General features: G+C 54.4%; 4 protein-coding genes across 4 annotated transcripts; 2 read left to right on the top strand and 2 right to left on the bottom strand.

Annotated features, from left to right (window-relative positions):
• Window positions 1–233: 233 nt before the first annotated feature.
• JN550_000379 (uncharacterized protein) lies at window positions 234–1,665 on the bottom strand (the record flags this gene model as incomplete). The annotated part of the gene is made up of 4 exons (XM_049315257.1): window positions 234–1,034; window positions 1,088–1,302; window positions 1,356–1,497; window positions 1,561–1,665. The coding sequence occupies 4 exons, from the start codon at window positions 1,663–1,665 to the stop codon at window positions 234–236; spliced, it is 1,263 nt and encodes a 420-aa protein (XP_049177668.1).
• A 1,734-nt stretch (window positions 1,666–3,399) lies between these two features.
• On the bottom strand, window positions 3,400–5,143 carry JN550_000378 (uncharacterized protein; the record flags this gene model as incomplete). Its single annotated transcript, XM_049315246.1, has 3 exons — window positions 3,400–4,089; window positions 4,144–5,000; window positions 5,119–5,143. The coding sequence occupies 3 exons, from the start codon at window positions 5,141–5,143 to the stop codon at window positions 3,400–3,402; spliced, it is 1,572 nt and encodes a 523-aa protein (XP_049177667.1).
• A 962-nt stretch (window positions 5,144–6,105) lies between these two features.
• JN550_000377 (uncharacterized protein) lies at window positions 6,106–8,285 on the top strand (the record flags this gene model as incomplete). Its single annotated transcript, XM_049315235.1, has 2 exons — window positions 6,106–7,423; window positions 7,573–8,285. The coding sequence occupies 2 exons, from the start codon at window positions 6,106–6,108 to the stop codon at window positions 8,283–8,285; spliced, it is 2,031 nt and encodes a 676-aa protein (XP_049177666.1).
• Window positions 8,286–13,525: 5,240 nt separating this feature from the next.
• Window positions 13,526–14,604, top strand: JN550_000376 (uncharacterized protein; the record flags this gene model as incomplete). Its single annotated transcript, XM_049315224.1, has 2 exons — window positions 13,526–14,113; window positions 14,230–14,604. The coding sequence occupies 2 exons, from the start codon at window positions 13,526–13,528 to the stop codon at window positions 14,602–14,604; spliced, it is 963 nt and encodes a 320-aa protein (XP_049177665.1).
• Window positions 14,605–16,058: the final 1,454 nt, after the last annotated feature.

The raw sequence follows: 16,058 nt of genomic DNA, 5'->3' as shown, positions 1-16,058 counted from the left end.
CAGGAGCCAGAAGATCGCCCAGGCGTAGTGGAATGAGGTGGTCAGAGACGCGAAGGTAGTTTTGGAAAACATGCTGCACAAAGAGGCGCTGGTGCTAAGGATTGACCGCCAACTGTAACTGCATCCCAAGGGGACACCATCAACTCTACCAGAATGCAGTAACGATGATAAAATATTCACTGCATACGTCGCCGCTTAGTAGAGACATCAATCTATGATCCAGTGTACAGCTATCAATTCGAGCCTTTACTGCTCTCGCCAACCTTTTTTGAAGAGCCGTTAGCGATAATGACACCCTTTTTAGCAGGCCTTTCCTTCTTGTCGCTGCCTGAACCAGAGCTCTGTGCATTTTCATTCTTCTCCTTTTCTTCCCGTTGGTGCTTGCTGTAATGCCGGCCTCGGGTATCCTCATTCCTTGAGACACCCTCTTTCGTGTAATCAACCTCGAGAGTCTTACCATCAACCTTGTACTTGTGGAGCTTCTTAACAGCTTTAGCAGCTTTCTCCTCGCTGTTGAAAGTGACCGTAGCGTAACCTCTGCTACTACCATTGCTAGATGGAACATTGATTGCACTGATCTGATTTGAGTTGATTCCACACTTGCTTTGGAGCAGCTCCATAACCCGTTCTCGCTGAGTCCATGATGTCAAATTTTTGATGAGTATCTTTCGCCGTTCGGTTGCAACCAGTTCGCCGCTGTGGGCCCTTCGGTGTCTTGTTGCTTTCGCCCCGGGGCCCGCGGTGTACGTAGACGTAGAGTAGTTGTCATAGTAATTACTGGATTGTGCGTAGTTGTTGCTGTCGTAGTAATCACTGGACTGTGCGTAGTGTTGGGAATACGGATAGTTTGATTCCCAAGTGTAAGGTCGCGCAGCCGTTGACATGATTGTTGTAGCGTCTACGTAGCCGTTTTCGTACGCTGGATATGAGCCATTGGACTCGGAGTAATCATAGGCTGCGGCCATTGGCAATGGGTGTACTCCATATTCCGTAGCTGGGCTAGACATGATCGAGCCGGGCGCCGCAGATGACCACTAGACGCATCAGTTCGGAGAATTATTCGCAGCTATAGGGTATACCATCGTACCTGGCTGTAGTCCGATACAGTAGGGGACATCATGGAGGGAGAGTGGCTCGAATACTGCGTCACCTGCGGTGTCGTTCTAGGGGTCCGAGGTGACCGGGGTGAGGGCATACGCATGTCGGTAGGACCGACCAGTCTCTTAATGGGAATCTCTTGGTGGGCATTCCTGCCATCCGCGAATGTTGGTCTTCCATTGAATGGTACGGTGCTCAATAAATCTTGAATCCTGTTAACGTTATGCCTGCGCCGCACTAGGTCGAAATCTCCTTACGTAGAGCTGCTTTGTAGTTTTCATGGCCGCGAACACAGACCCAGGCTGTGGTGCTCTCGTTGAAGATTTCAACCCTCTCAACAGCAGAGCACACTGTGCGGACGTGATCTTTCAAATGCTGCCACGATGTTTGCCAAGGCAACTGCGATAGATTGAGATCAGTCTTGCGTTGGCAGGAAGCGCTGGCGCTAGAATTTATACCTACATTCGAAAGGAGAATGTAATACAGACCTGTCTCGTTGCCAGGTCGTACATTCACTTGGATTGTGTTGTTGATGGGGACTTGGTTGGCAAGAGTATCAGTCGCCATCGTCATCGGGCGACTGCAGTAAAGGAGTAAAAGATTGACAGTGGAGCAAGGAGCACCCTTGGTCACAGGTCGTGCGAAACGAGAAAAGATGGAATGATCGATCGATGTCTTTTATATTCTGGTGGCACGAGAGTGCACTGTATTGGGGTCGAAATGAGTAGAGCAGAATTCTTCAGCAAGCTATCCACAGTTCGCTGCAGAGGAGCTTCAAACATGTGCTCCCACGTTCATGCAGTAAAAACGTGAATGTAATTGCTCGTATGCGTGCGTAACGGAAGTCCCCTGCGACCCTAGGAATAAAACGACCAGTCGCCAATCAGGGGAAACCCGTCGAAGGGCAATGCTTGTTCTGGCCTGTGTCTGGCGAGATGGAGTATGCTGTTGAATGACTAGGCGCAATCTCTTACCCGATCATCCAATGGTACTCGAGCCCGCCTTGGTGGCAGCGTCATGGGCTGCATAGTCTGATCAAAAGCAACAAGGTGACAATGTACAATGTCTTTGAGATGCCCAGCCATGGCGGCGGTAACAAACAACGGTCCACACCCATGCCAGGGTTCAGCATCAAAGGGCAGGTGGTGGCATTGCCAGATACAACCAACGGGCCGAGTTGGGATCTTTTGTCAGTCGGTAACGAATGAAAGGCACTGAATGACTGTGTTATGGTAACGAGCACATTAGACGAGATGAATAGTAATAGTCCAAGCGTTAGTTGACCCTTATGCAACATGACCCGGCGCTTAGCTATTGTGGGGTTGCCCGGGGTCTTGCCAGTTCCGCGTTGCGTGTTTCCCGGTAGCTGGTATCATGGCCAGGCTGCGGCTCTCCTCGGTAGAACAGTGGCTGGATCGACCAGACCGTGACCGACTATGCAGCAGTGGGGGCTACTTGATCTGGAACGTGTTTTGGGGGTCGCGCCCCCAACGTCTCTCAAAGTGATGCAGCTGATGGACTGGCTTCATGTGGTAGTACGAACAATCTGCAGACAAGGGGCGTCGAGCAGCCATGGCGTCCTCTCACAGAATCGCCCCCAAGCCTCAATGGGCCGCGTGTTGGGCTAGCCATTCGAAACGCTGTTGGCATGCTATAAGAAAGGCGCAAGTAGGGATGAACGAACCATGACGGATGGCCATCCGACCGATGCAGCTATAGGTAGACGGCCCCAATCGGTATAGGTGCAGTTGAACATGCTTGTTGGTAACTTGACCAAAATCCAAACAGGGATCAAGCAAACAATTGCCCACCCACCAGAACCGTTGCACTTCTGACAATGGAACCCTCTCCGTCAATGGTAGCAGATTTGCGAGGATGGTGGCGCCTGCGGGTTGTTGGTGCCCCCCCTGCTCCCGTTTTGATGCCACCCCCGCTGCCGCCTTTGGCACGTCTATCGCCCGCAACCGCGCTCAATTGGGGGCGGCAGAAAACGGGATCCACAATTGTAAGTCGCAAAGTTGGCGAGATTTGTGGACGTGTACCCAAGGCTGTTGGCAAGCTGCAATGTTGCTGTACGGAGAGTGGACCACGGAATCACTTGAGCGAGACACATAGGCAGGGGATGCAATCCATACAAGGTTTTGTGACGAGAAGCATTGCATTGCAGGCCGGATGCGAAGTGGTTTCTTCCCCGGAAAGCTACCCTGGAGACTTGAACCGCGGAGCTGGGTCGCTTTGTTGACTGGTCAGTTCTCTCGTGCAGCATGCAGCAACACGAACAAGTCAGGCGGGGAATGCGGCCTACTCGATGCCATTTTTCTTGAAATGAAATGTGTCATCGAGTTCGCCGACACCCAGGTCGCTGCTCTCGTCGCTTTCTTCAGCGGAACCGGGCATGATGTCCAGCGGTGATTCTGTGGGTTGGTTCATATTGATGGACGGCGTTGGTTGGTGCTCCTGCCATGGAAGTGCTTCTTCGTCAGTATCAGCTAGAGATCCAAGTAGACAATTTTTGCCATCTGCAAAGAACAGTGATGCAGGCTCTCTGTTGGACTTGAGCCAGAAAACAGACGACTTCCCGCCAGTCTTGCGATCCGGCAACAGTGACCGAAAGTCCATTGTTTGGGGGCCACCGCTTAAAGGATCCCAAATGAATATGACGCCATTGTAGTTGTTCCCTTCGCATTTGACGAACAAAAGTTCCGATTGCACTGGGTGCCATTCGACTCTGGAGATCTCGGAATGAAACATGAGGACTGCACGCAATTCTACTACCGACACATCCCAGATCCACAGCGTGCTTGGCGCGTCGTCTAGGATGACTGCGACTAGGGCTGCAGAACAGTCGAATAAGATTGTGTGAGGACCTGACTTGAGCTCCGATGTACCGCCTGGGGCTCGGCCTGGCGGTGACACTGGCTGAGAAGCTTGAACGAAGGGGAACGTGGCTACGTCTCCTTTCGAGGCGCTATCAATTTGCTCCTGCCAAATCTGCTGCAATTTAGTGTCATAAAACTCGATCTACTGGTATGGACATGGACTCACCTGGACCGTATCCTTCGGCTCGAGGACGGTAGGATGATGGAGCAGCAACTGCTGGGTTGTAATCGATGTGTGTAACACAGATATGCATCTGCTGAAGTCGCCAATCGCCATGTACTGACTATCCGCGCTGAAGGCCACGAGCTTCACACCCGCACCCAATCGATCCTGCACCTCGCCTGATGCATGCTGAAGTGGACCACACCAGTCCCTATATTTATGGCCATCTGGCGTGAAAAACAAAACCTTGTGGCCCTGTGAGGCAGATTCCCACACAGCCAACCATTTACCGTCCGGGGTCCATGAAAGGCCCTGCGCATCAATAACATCCGGGTTCCAGGATCTTTGGACCTCCCTCGAGTCCGGGGAATGAATACTGATGGTATCTCTTCCCGAGGTTCTTGTAAGCAATGCAAGGTGGTGGGTGCGTCGCCGAAATGAGAATCCCCGAGCTGCAGATACAGTCGTGTGAAACTTTGGGTTGCTTATCTCGACAACCTTGGACGTTGTGAGATTGAAAATTGAAAGCTTGATGCCATGGGCCGAGCAAATGCAAGCCTCCCTGTCAGTAGCTCCAAAGTCGATAAAAGTTGATCTGGCAGTTGATGAAGAAGGGCTGCGGATGGTAGCATGAAAGTTTGCATCTGCAGCAGAGAATACATGGATCTCATGAGCAGAAGCAAGCAAGATCCTCTCTGACGACGGCGACCAGACGAATGTGGTCACATTTCCGGCGAAGGCTGTGGACAGCTTGATACTTCGGAAAACATTCAGGGACTCAACCTCTCTGATGACGACACTGGAGGGACGGAGCGTTGCAATCCACCGTCCGTCTGGACTCGGAAGGCAGTGAGGCGAGGCTGGTTTGGTTCATCAATGTCAATATGATTCTCGTTTATTCGGGGCACACCAAGTAGAGTAAAGCAAAGAGACAAGATGGTTGGGAAGCCGCAAAAGTAGGAAGGGGGATCTGCGTACACTTTAAGACCGGGGAAAAGCGCATGGTGTGTGAGATCAAGTCACCTCTGTGTGGTGCAAGGCCTTGCGTAGGTGAAGGATCTCGTGCGATTGATGACAGAGCTCGTTGAAACCGGTGTAGAGCTCGGCGCGTGGCGGCAGTCTCCCTGACGAGCACTGGGCCTCGCTGCCACGTCGCTGGATCTTGGATCGTCAGCGCCCTCAAAAGCAAGACAAGTGTGAGACCCACAACCTCTCTGTTAGTTTCGCGTAGAAGTTGCTCTCATTCAAAGTGAGTGCTAGGTGGTGTGGAAGTTTGTTGCGGCTGTTGTGTTTGTTGATGGCTTCCTGTCAAGGCTTTCGCGACCTGGGAAACACGATTGCGACACAGAACACCTAAAGAGTGCACAGTCTAATAGGTAAGTACTCACAGGCTCCGCTGATACTATCGAAATCACCAAGGTATACCCCGTAGGATATTGAAGCACTCGGAAGCGGAAGACTTCTGATTTGACATTAGATCTTTTGGTCTGGTAGGTTCAAATTTGATTTTACGCGATTACAACACGGCAAGTGGGCTTTGTTTGGCTGCAGTGATGTTGCCGCCTGGAGCTCCCTGACGGCGGCTGCATTGTAGCAAGCGCAATGGAAATAAAGAGACTTCCAGTCGTTATCAACAGCTTGATATTTCCCATGAACACCAATACATTTTACACAGTTTTAGTCAGTTTCTTCCATAAGCATGGCCAACCCTTTGGGCATCGGGCCTGTCCAGACCGGAGCCCGGCGGCCGGACATATCCTGCTGACTCATTGGGGTACCGATGTTCTCCGCGCCTTTCGTCCAACGGTCTTAATTTGTGGCGAATAAGCGGTTGTGCATTCATCCTCCTGCCACATTCATCTCTTCCAACAGCTGGACAGACGTGATCCTAGAGGAGAACGACAGCACTTGGCCGGAATCATGTTATATCTTCGCTGAATCCCGTTGCTCGTCAATCCCACTCAGATGGCATCCGTCGTCTCGCCTAAAGCGGGCCGCCCGGCCTGGGCTAGAGCCCAAGCTGCCGTGTCCCGATTATGTTATATGCCACGGCGAAAGGTTTCCTCAACCGCTGCGGCATCCACAACGCTGTCTTCGCCTCTGGAGGAGACGCCCTATCCGGCCGCCCAAGTTACCAAACGACCGGCGCGGCGTGATCTTCTCAAGGAGGCAAAACCGTTCTCAGATTTCCTGACGGACAACTACCACCGACAGCATGATTACCTGCGCATATCTCTTACGGAGAGGTGCAACCTCCGGTGTGTCTATTGTATGCCTGAGGAAGGCGTGCCGCTGTCTCCTCCACGAGAGCTGTTGACAACGCCCGAGATCATCATGCTGTCGTCTGTTTTCGTCTCTCAAGGCGTAAACAAGATTCGACTTACCGGAGGTGAGCCGACCGTCCGGAGAGATATCCTACCTTTGATGCAGCAGATCGGGGCCCTAAGATCTCACGGCCTCCGTGAGCTGTGCCTCACAACAAATGGTCTGGCTCTTCACAGGAAGCTTGAGGCCATGGTTGAAGCCGGGCTCACCGGAGTCAATCTAAGTCTCGATACCCTTGACCCTTGGCAGTTCCAGATCATGACCCGGCGGAAAGGTTTCGATGCAGTTATGAAGAGCATTGATAGGGTTCTCGAGCTCAATCGCCATGGAGCAGGCATCAAGCTCAAAATCAACTGCGTCGTGATGAGAGGTGTCAATGACAGGGAGATCATCCCCTTCATCGAGATGACGCGTGAGCAGAATATCGAGGTAAGGTTCATCGAGTACATGCCCTTCGATGGGAACAAATGGAATCAAGGGAAGATGTTCAGCTATTCGGAGATGCTGGACCTTATTCGAGAAACGTACCCCAACCTGGAAAAGGTGCAGGATCACAAGAATGATACGAGTAAGACCTGGAGAGTCCCTGGCTTCGTTGGCAGAATCGGATTCATTACAAGCATGACCCACAACTTCTGCGGTACTTGTAACCGCCTACGAATCACCAGTGATGGGAACCTTAAGGTTTGCTTGTTTGGCAATGCCGAAGTGTCGCTCCGAGATATTCTAAGGAAATCCAACAACGGCGAGCCCATTGAACAGGAGGCGTATGAGGCGATGAGAAAGATCGAGATGGACAGGCTACAAGGTTTGACTGGTACCTCAAAACCTCTTGGACTGCCTCCCGGGGAACAAGAACTCTTGGATGTAATTGGTATGGCTGTGAAGCGGAAGAAGGAGAAGCATGCCGGTATAGGGGAACTCGAGCACATGAAGAACCGGCCGATGATCTTGATAGGTGGGTGAACACTTTTGTCATCCACATCTCATCCCCCGGGGAAAAACATAAGAGGGCTTCCAATATACCATGCAACCCTCAAGCAACACTGGTATTACATCGGATTGCCGCCGCTATAAGGATACCTTCCAGCTAAACTGCCATGCTAGATGGAACTGGATCAACACCGACCGCCACGTCTCAGCTCTCTCTATCCAGGGTGACAGCATCCTCCACAGGAACAATGAGAGGCGTTCCCGTTCACCTTCTCCGGCCTGCATTCCAACATTCGCAACTGCGACTTTTCTCTACTACGCGCCGGGCCTTTGACAGATCCAAAGATTCCAAACCCAAACTTACTCACGTCTCATCCTCTGGCTCTGCCCATATGGTCGACATCGCGTCCAAGCAGCCTACATCGCGCACGGCACAGGCAGTCTGCAGTGTGCTCTTCACTTCGCCTCTTCCAACATCGCTCATCCGTGAGAATGCGTTCAAGAAGGGCGACGTACTGGGCGTTGCGCGGATTGCCGGGATCATGGCCGCCAAGCGAACGTCAGACCTGATCCCTCTATGTCACCCCATCGCCATCTCAAAGGTTGCGGTTGATCTCACAATTGTAGACCCTGAGAGAAAGCCAGAGGACGAGAATTCAATTGCAGGGGGCAGGATCGACATTCGGGCCACGGTTTCTTGCGACGGCAAGACTGGTGTTGAAATGGAAGCTTTGACGGCTGCATCAACGGCAGCACTCACTGTGTATGACATGTGCAAAGCTGTGGACAAGGGGATGGTGGTCGAAGGGCTACGGGTGGTGTTGAAAGAGGGAGGCAAGAGCGGGCGGTGGGTTGAGGGTATGCAAAAGGAGGACAAGGGAACATAGGTCGTGGACTACGATACGGCGAAAAGGCCATGTCGTGATGCCCCTGAGTTTATGAGTGACCCTGCTCTCAGGGCCAATGGTGATCGCGAGCATGAGACTATATTTTGTACTTGTCCTTGTAGCAAGGAAAACCATGTGTTTTTAGCAAGACCCTGAGAGGTTGGATATCTTCCGACGCGGCTGGAGTATAATCATGTGTAGTAGAGCATGTCTACCAAGGTACATGCGACATCTAATCATACGTGTACAAGCTACGACCAGAGTAGATGAAATTGTCGTCCTCGAAAAGGAAAACTGCATACTTTGACACAGAATGCGTCTTGAACTGAGCAGTATACTCTTTACCCTTGCATCTCCTCGAACGGGAAACATGACTTAAGGACTCCGTCGCATACTGTTGTTGTCGCTGATTGCTTCTCGAGACTTCCGACTGCGAAGATCTCACCTCATATGAACCAGTGTCATCATTCCTCCGGAGACGCATCCGCCAGCTCCCTTGCTGCAAGCATCGATGCCTGCGACAGCCATCACCGTTGGTCATCTCGGGTCGAATTTACGTTGGGATCAGCTCGGAAGGACAGCCGTAGCGCAGATCTGGGGTCAGAGCCATCGAGATTCATATGCTCTCCCCATGTTTTCTTCACCAGACTCTCAAGCTCTCTGGCCTTACGGGCGAGCTGGTCGAGATTAGTTGCACAGAAGGAGTCGCGGAGCCAAGGGATGCAGACAGCCTTAGCTACTAGCTACCGCACCTAGCTGAGCAAGCCGCAGCAGATCGCGACGTCAGGGACCCCATAGATAAAACTGGCTTATCACTTACATCGCGATTGCCTGCCTGCCCCTCCAGCCCCTCCTCAGATGCAGCTTCCCCCAAGTCCCAACCGCGCTGCCGCTGCTAAGGGGAAGGATTGAGCCTAACAGAAAGGTCCGGCTCCAATCCTCACATGATTCACGGCCACTGCCCGTCAGCCTGCATGTTGGCATGCCCCGAAGGGCCAAAGGGAGATCGTCGCCAGAGGGGAGCTCTGAGTAAGTTTTGTCGCGCAGCTGTCAAGAGCCCCCCCCAACTTTGCCTGAATAGAGTTGTTGCTGCCGAGAGCAAAAAAAAAAAACAATCCGTGGCACGGATGGGTGTTGGCGGATGCCTGTGGGCATGGCGACGCTGGACACTCTCTGGCCTGTCTGGATGCTACGCAGTCGCGCGCTGTGTCAGCCGAAGCTCTCTTGTCTACCATGGTATCTACTGCACCACCATTGACTGTCCGGCAGTGACTTCATGTTGCCTGGCTTGTCCTGTCTTGTGCTCGGGGGGGAGCCCGTCGCTGTCTGGCCCCCAGCGGTCCGCTAATGCGCCTCGCGCCGGATAGCCCGAATATGAATTGGATTTGCCGCGCGCTGGTTGGACGGAGGCGGTCCTGCCAGAGCGGCGTAGAGTTCCGCGCGAACACTGGATGGGATTACCGCATTGGGCACCGAGCTCACATGCCGCCAATCATGACAGAGCGATAAGAGCCTGCAGGCAGTCCCACTAATTACCAGAGCTAGTCACGCTAGCCTTGGACCCTGAATGAAGGGATGGCTGCGAAGCCGGGATAGCCCTGCGATGACGGCCTGGCCACCGCCGGCACAACAGAACGGCTGCGCAACCTCGCCTCGTGAGCCGCCGGGGAGAACTGCTTCTCGAAGAGAAAACCGTGTTCTAACTGCAGCACGATCCGGGGGTCCCATTCAGACGAGGGTCGAAATCGAGGCGGTAAGTCAACGTTGCGGCACATGGCCCCGGTGGGTAAGTACGTTGATCAGCTCGGCGGGAGGTAACGCGGCAGCGGGCGGGCCTATAACAGCGTCGGAATTGTTGTGGTATGGCTTCCCGCTTAGTATGCAGCACTCAAAAATAAACCTTCGCTTAACACCAAGCTGCGGCTCTTATCTACACGATCTGAGTTCGTCTACCGTCATAGCTGCGAGAGAAGCACCTCATGTCATTGGAGAAGAACAAAGTATGCCGCCTACAAGATGTCGTGTCGACCATCACTATTTCCAAACTCCCAGTGTGCAGCACCGGAAGCCAAGGCGGTAAGCAGATATGAGGTTAAATTGGCACGTGAGAACGAAGGGTGTACGGACCGCCTCGCAGAAATTCGGGGCTTCCTACTGGTGGACCGCCAGACCCGGGTTTTTCTGTGTGGGTGGTCTGGGGGGAGAGTTTCCTGAGGACGTGCACACGCTGCACGGTGTGCCACGTAAACAGGAACGTATACTCCGGGGTCAACCTGTCCAGCAGGGCCGAAGCCATCGTGAGGTTGCCTCTGCGAGGAAGCCGGCACGGGCTATGGAGTAGATAATCTTATCAATGACGTTGGGCGCAACATCCTGGCACGCCTGGCACGACTATTTGACCGAGTTAGACCTACGAGGGAAGGCCATGAATCGTAGCTACGAGCAAACCCATTTTTTGGCGCTGCTAAAAGGCGACGTTTGCGCGGGACGAGACCCTCTACCGAGGCCTTGGGAGCGACTGTGGAGCGGCCCCAGGTGTTTTGATGACAAACAAGATCCATCCTTTCGGGCCATGAGTAACGACTATTTGGGGGGCGCGGCGCCCAGGCCTCGGGCGAGGCTCGCGAGATAGGTTTGCCGTATCACTCCAGCTAATTGATGATCAGAGGGGCGCCCGCGGTGCAACGGGCGGCGGTATTATAGACTCGAGCGCATCGTGAGTGCGGACAAGGGCGACTGTGTGGCGCCGGCGTGTTGCTGTCCACTACCATCTCTGACACAGCAACTCGGCACTCCGCATTGTCCCGCCGCTAGGCGCTGCCCCTCGCTGCAGCTGCGCGAAAGACGGGCCACGATGTTACAGTATGGATGGAGCGATGAATGAATGGCTGAAAGGCTCTCGTCGCCGCTGCAGATTGCAAACACGCGGGGCGGGGGGGAAGTTGGCTGGTGCAGTAAGGGGGGTAAGTATGGCCGTACGGCGCCGCCCGGTCTCGATCGTCTCTGGCGACAGCGCTTCTGTTACTCCTCATTGATGGACGGGCTGGCAGGCTGTGATACAAGGAGTAATCAAAAGTATATTGGTGATCCGCGGTGAGAAACGTGCCAAATTCCCCTATACGGCTCTAGGAGGCTCGCTAGAGATGTCGAAACCTTGAGGCCTGACGTAGAGTCGCGATGAGGCGCTCGAGGTCGCAAACCCCTACCTACCGGGCCCTCACCGACAGCCGATGGCGCCAGCAGCTACAGGGCACGGCCGGTCTTTGTCTGGACGCACCTCTAACGGCAAGACCAGTCGAGTCCAGGATTCGACGGGTATGCAGCGAATCACTTTGCACCAGCCGGACAATGATAGTACGACTATGCAGACGAAGGCTGTGTCCCACGGTTAAAAAGTCATGAATGCCTGGACGTGGTCGAGAATCAGAGGTACCTTGGATCACCATCGCCATCGGGTTTAGCGTTCCGCTGGTCAGAAGAAGCAACAGGTGACGGGGTGGAATGCTTCCGACGTCGCTTGTCGCCCTTTCTCCTGCTCTTGCAGGGCCTGTATCTACTATGTAGGTCGAGATGCCTCCTTGCCAGCTTGCCGTCTTACGCGACTCCCACCACATGGGGTTACATAGATGCAAGGCGAATCTTGGGCCCGAAATAATGATTTTCGCGCATCTTTTTGATTCGGCTAGCCCTGGTCCCATAAACGTTCTCTGCCGATGAGGTGCAGATTTGATCCGGCTCTAGCCTCTCGCGCCTCTCAGGTTTGGCTACCTTATGGATACAGTTTTGTTAGCTAGGCCGCAGCAATCTTGGAGTACAGTGCCCGCATGGGACTGTTGCATTCACATGCATTGGTTGAAGAGAAGCATATACTATACGGGCCCATCGTTCCAATCAACAAAACTCTCTTATGAGTGATCCAGCAGCCAGTGACGAAGACCCCAGCATCAATGCTTATCCGGGTGGAGCGCGCGCTACTCAATCTCGCTGGAGTCTACAGTACGTCCACACACGTACGGTAGGGGTGCCGAGGTGTGTCTGATGGAGGTCGGCTATGGACATTGGACACGCTCGGGACCAAGACACATGCCTTCTTGGCAAGCAAGCCACCGTGACGATTGTCTGGAGATCATAAGCCATGCTCCTGAGGGACTGGGCGGTAGTACGTCTCGGAGCTTCATGCTGTGCGTACCTGACAGTACAGTGACAGTGAACAGTGACAGTGGCACACAGATAATAACCAGTATTCAACACACGTCCTCCACGGGTGTTCCGTTACGTGGTGCGTACGACCAGACAGCTCGGAGGGAGTGCGAAGCGAGTAGTTACTCCGTAATAGTGTCGACCAGGGACACCCTTACACGCCAGAAGTCGAAGCTTGAAGTCGGTGTGGGACTCACGCGAGTCAACCCTTGTCTCGACCTGTCCCATCTTATCTCGCACATCGTAGTGGCTGAAGGTTTCCATAGCGTTACCCAGGCCGGCCAGGGAGCCAGGGAGCTGCTCGCGTGCATGGGCAGGATGGGCTCGAGTCCGATTCAGGGTCCCGCCTCCCATCGCCATTCGCCGCCCGGGCCAGCGAGATGCTGGGCAACCAATGGCGGCGACCAGATTTCCGACAATACCCATCTCCACCCTGGGACCACCCACTTGGAGTCTTGGACTTACTGAGGTTGATCGCTCGCTCTGGGGCGGCCAGAGTACCGGAGTACCAGAGTACCAGAGTACCAGAGTACCTGGCCCACAGGCTCGTTATGTACCGTAGCCTTCGCTCCCGAGTACTACCTGCTGCTTCACCCAGCTCGCCCATCATCCAACTTATCCCGTCCGACCTCTCCCTCACTCACACCCGCGAACACACTTCCACCCTGATAATACATAACACATTCCTGCCGCCGACTATGCAAGCCGTCGTGTAATTCACACTCCAGACCTTGCATGTAGCACACGAGAGTGGGCGCGTAACAAACAGCAACGCGACAAAGCGCACTTCCTTATCGCTCGCCGTCCTCCACACTCATCGCTGAACCGGCGGGGGGTGTCGCACGACCACGCAACGCAACGCACCGCACCGTACCCGACAGGACGGTACAACAAGGACTGAGCACCCACTCGCTCCCCGGTTGAGACAAACAAACAGAGGGGAGACTCGTCACATCCCGGCTACTCTTCGACCCGCGACCTCGAGCACCACGGGAGGAAAGGAGAACAGGCGACCACCGACGGGTCTCGACGAGGACAATATGGCAACCGACTTCATAATGCCCCGGCTGCCAGACCAGCAGCAGCCCTACGGCGCTCACTTCTACCCGCACCTCGCCCAGCAGACGACCCAGTACACGCCGCAAGTCCACAGCAACGGGCCATCGCCGGCGCATTCGCGGTCGCATTCGCAGACCCAGACCCAGGCCCAGACTCAGGCCCAGACACAATCCCAGCCACAGTCACAGTCACAATCGCCAACCCAGTCACAGCACCAGCAGCCGCTGGGGACCAACAGCCGCCAGATCTCGCCCCTCAGCACCTCCAACACGCCATCGCCGACCTCTCCCAAGTCCTACCACGGCCGACAACTGCGCCCGCTGTACATCCCTGCCGTGCTGCGGCCGACAGACTACCCTTCCAAGAAGACGCCCACCACCAAGAAGAGCGACGACCAGGACGATGATAGCCTCAAGGCCAGCAGCAGCTGGTCGAGTCTCACCGGTCTGGGTGCCTTTGGTCGGCTAAGCCGGCGCTCGACAGGCGACAGTGGCAAATGCGTCGACGGCGACTGGAACCTGGACCACTTCCCTAAGCCCACCGCAGAACCTACCCGCGAACACTGGAAGGTGAGTCCTCATCATTATGTTCCTGTATCTCTTCTGCAGTATTCCTCGTCGTGTCCCAAGGAGCATGTTTTTCCTTTTCACAGCACCAGTCGCTAACATTCTTCGTCCGCTAATAGCCTGACACCGAGTCCGCCATTTGCGATGAGCCGTCCTGCATGCGCCACTTCAACTACTGGACGCGCCGACACCACTGCCGCAAATGCGGCAACATCTTCTGCGACACCCACTCTGCGTTCGACGTGCCGTTGGACCAGGATGCAAACTACAATCCCAGAGGCACCGTCAGCCGCGCTTGCTCCCACTGCCACACCGAGTTCCAGTTCTGGCGCAGCCGAACCAACAGCCAGGCATCCAGCGACGACTCTTCGACCCGCGGTGCGCAGACTGCACCCGCGAGCCCCGTCGGGACCAGCACACCCACTGCTGCCAAGAAAGGTCAAGCAGAGGTAGCGGCCAGTGTCCCTAGGGATTGGAACTGGAGCACCTTCTAGACACGACCGATTTGAGGCTAAGCCCTCGTACCACAACACACACTCACTCTTGAGATGTTCCTCCCCACGGGGAGACGCCAGCATCTCAACGGGACGACGCTCCGCTCCTAGAGATAGGAATGACAGCAGCTCCCATCTCAACACGACGTCACGGCCTGAGAATGAACCAACTATTATAGAATAGAGATCGCGGAGGGATAGACAGAAACGGACGGAGGCAGCTTTAGACCCGCGTCTGCGTGACGCGACATCTAAACCTGCATCATGAGAGCATCGGTCTGTTTCACAACTTTCGCATTTCGCGACGATACCCAAGGTTGCTTTGCCGCGGAGGAAGAATGACGGGTACCTCCTCATCACCATTTGGACGAGCCGCGAGCCGCAGAGTGATAAGAAAGACCTAAGCAATGCAGGCACGTGAAAGCCAGGTCCGAGGAGAGATGACCATGGACAACCTTTCTCGATGCAACTGAGCGGATACTATAGACTGGCATATGAAGCGAACGGAGCAGCATTTTGATTTTCCCTCCCTGATTTAGGAGATACCTGGCTGAGGGGCATAGATCTGGAACTGGCGTTTAGGGATTCTTTTTTGCCGCATGGGCGGGCACACTTCTCTGTACGCTCGAGTACGAGAGGCCGGCCTTCTAGCGCTCTTAATGATGAGATAGTCCAGGACCGACAGCAGCGCTGTTGGATACCCTGAGCGTCCATAGCGGATACCACAGGATGAACATACTTGATATAATTCTGACCCAACCGAAAGTTCTGTCTCACATGACTGTGATATCCTGCAATACCTGCCTCGAGTATCTGTCGAAATATATCATAGCAGGCTTTGATACGGCCAAACGAACAACATTGTCGCCGACAGCTCCTGGTGCTTCTGAGGTCTTGCTCGGAAGACGAGAATACAGAGCAGCAAAAAATGCCTTCCCTAGGCTCGGGCGGACATGGCCTTGAGCCTGTGCGCCCCCTCCCAGTATCCCCCAGGACCGGGACTGCAATCTCTATTGGCTTCGACAACCAACACCTTGGCCCAAGGTGCAACCACGCGGGCAATACTGGGGTGGCCGCAGCCGCCCATACGGCAACCAAGGGCTGGAGACCTGCTCAGTCTTGCTTGGAGTACCGTTGCCCATAACGGGGTGACCACAGCGTCCTGGCGATGATGGCCCAAGGCCACGTTGTTTGAGCGCTGAGCCCGAGCTCCGGGACTTGGGATCTCTTCACAAGAAGCCCACGCCGAGGTAAGTTGAGGCTACGCAGATGGGCACGGTAAACTAGCGGGGGAAAGCTGAGGAAGAGAGAGCGAAGAGGCGCTGAGTCTTTGAGGCGACAAGGTAATCTGGATCTCGGATCTGATCTGCTATCTGAAGGTGCACTCACGGTTCTGGCCCACCCGGTGTCAGGGGGTCCAACCCCATATGACGTCTGACGATGCGAGCTAGAGG

The sequence above is a fragment of the Neoarthrinium moseri genome (assembly GCF_022829205.1).
Source record: "Neoarthrinium moseri strain CBS 164.80 chromosome Unknown scaffold1_Wmoseri_CBS_16480, whole genome shotgun sequence".
Classification (NCBI taxonomy): Eukaryota; Fungi; Ascomycota; class Sordariomycetes; order Amphisphaeriales; family Apiosporaceae; genus Neoarthrinium; species Neoarthrinium moseri.
The sequence above is the reverse complement of the archived record's forward strand: the minus strand, read 5'-3'. Positions and strand labels throughout refer to the sequence as shown.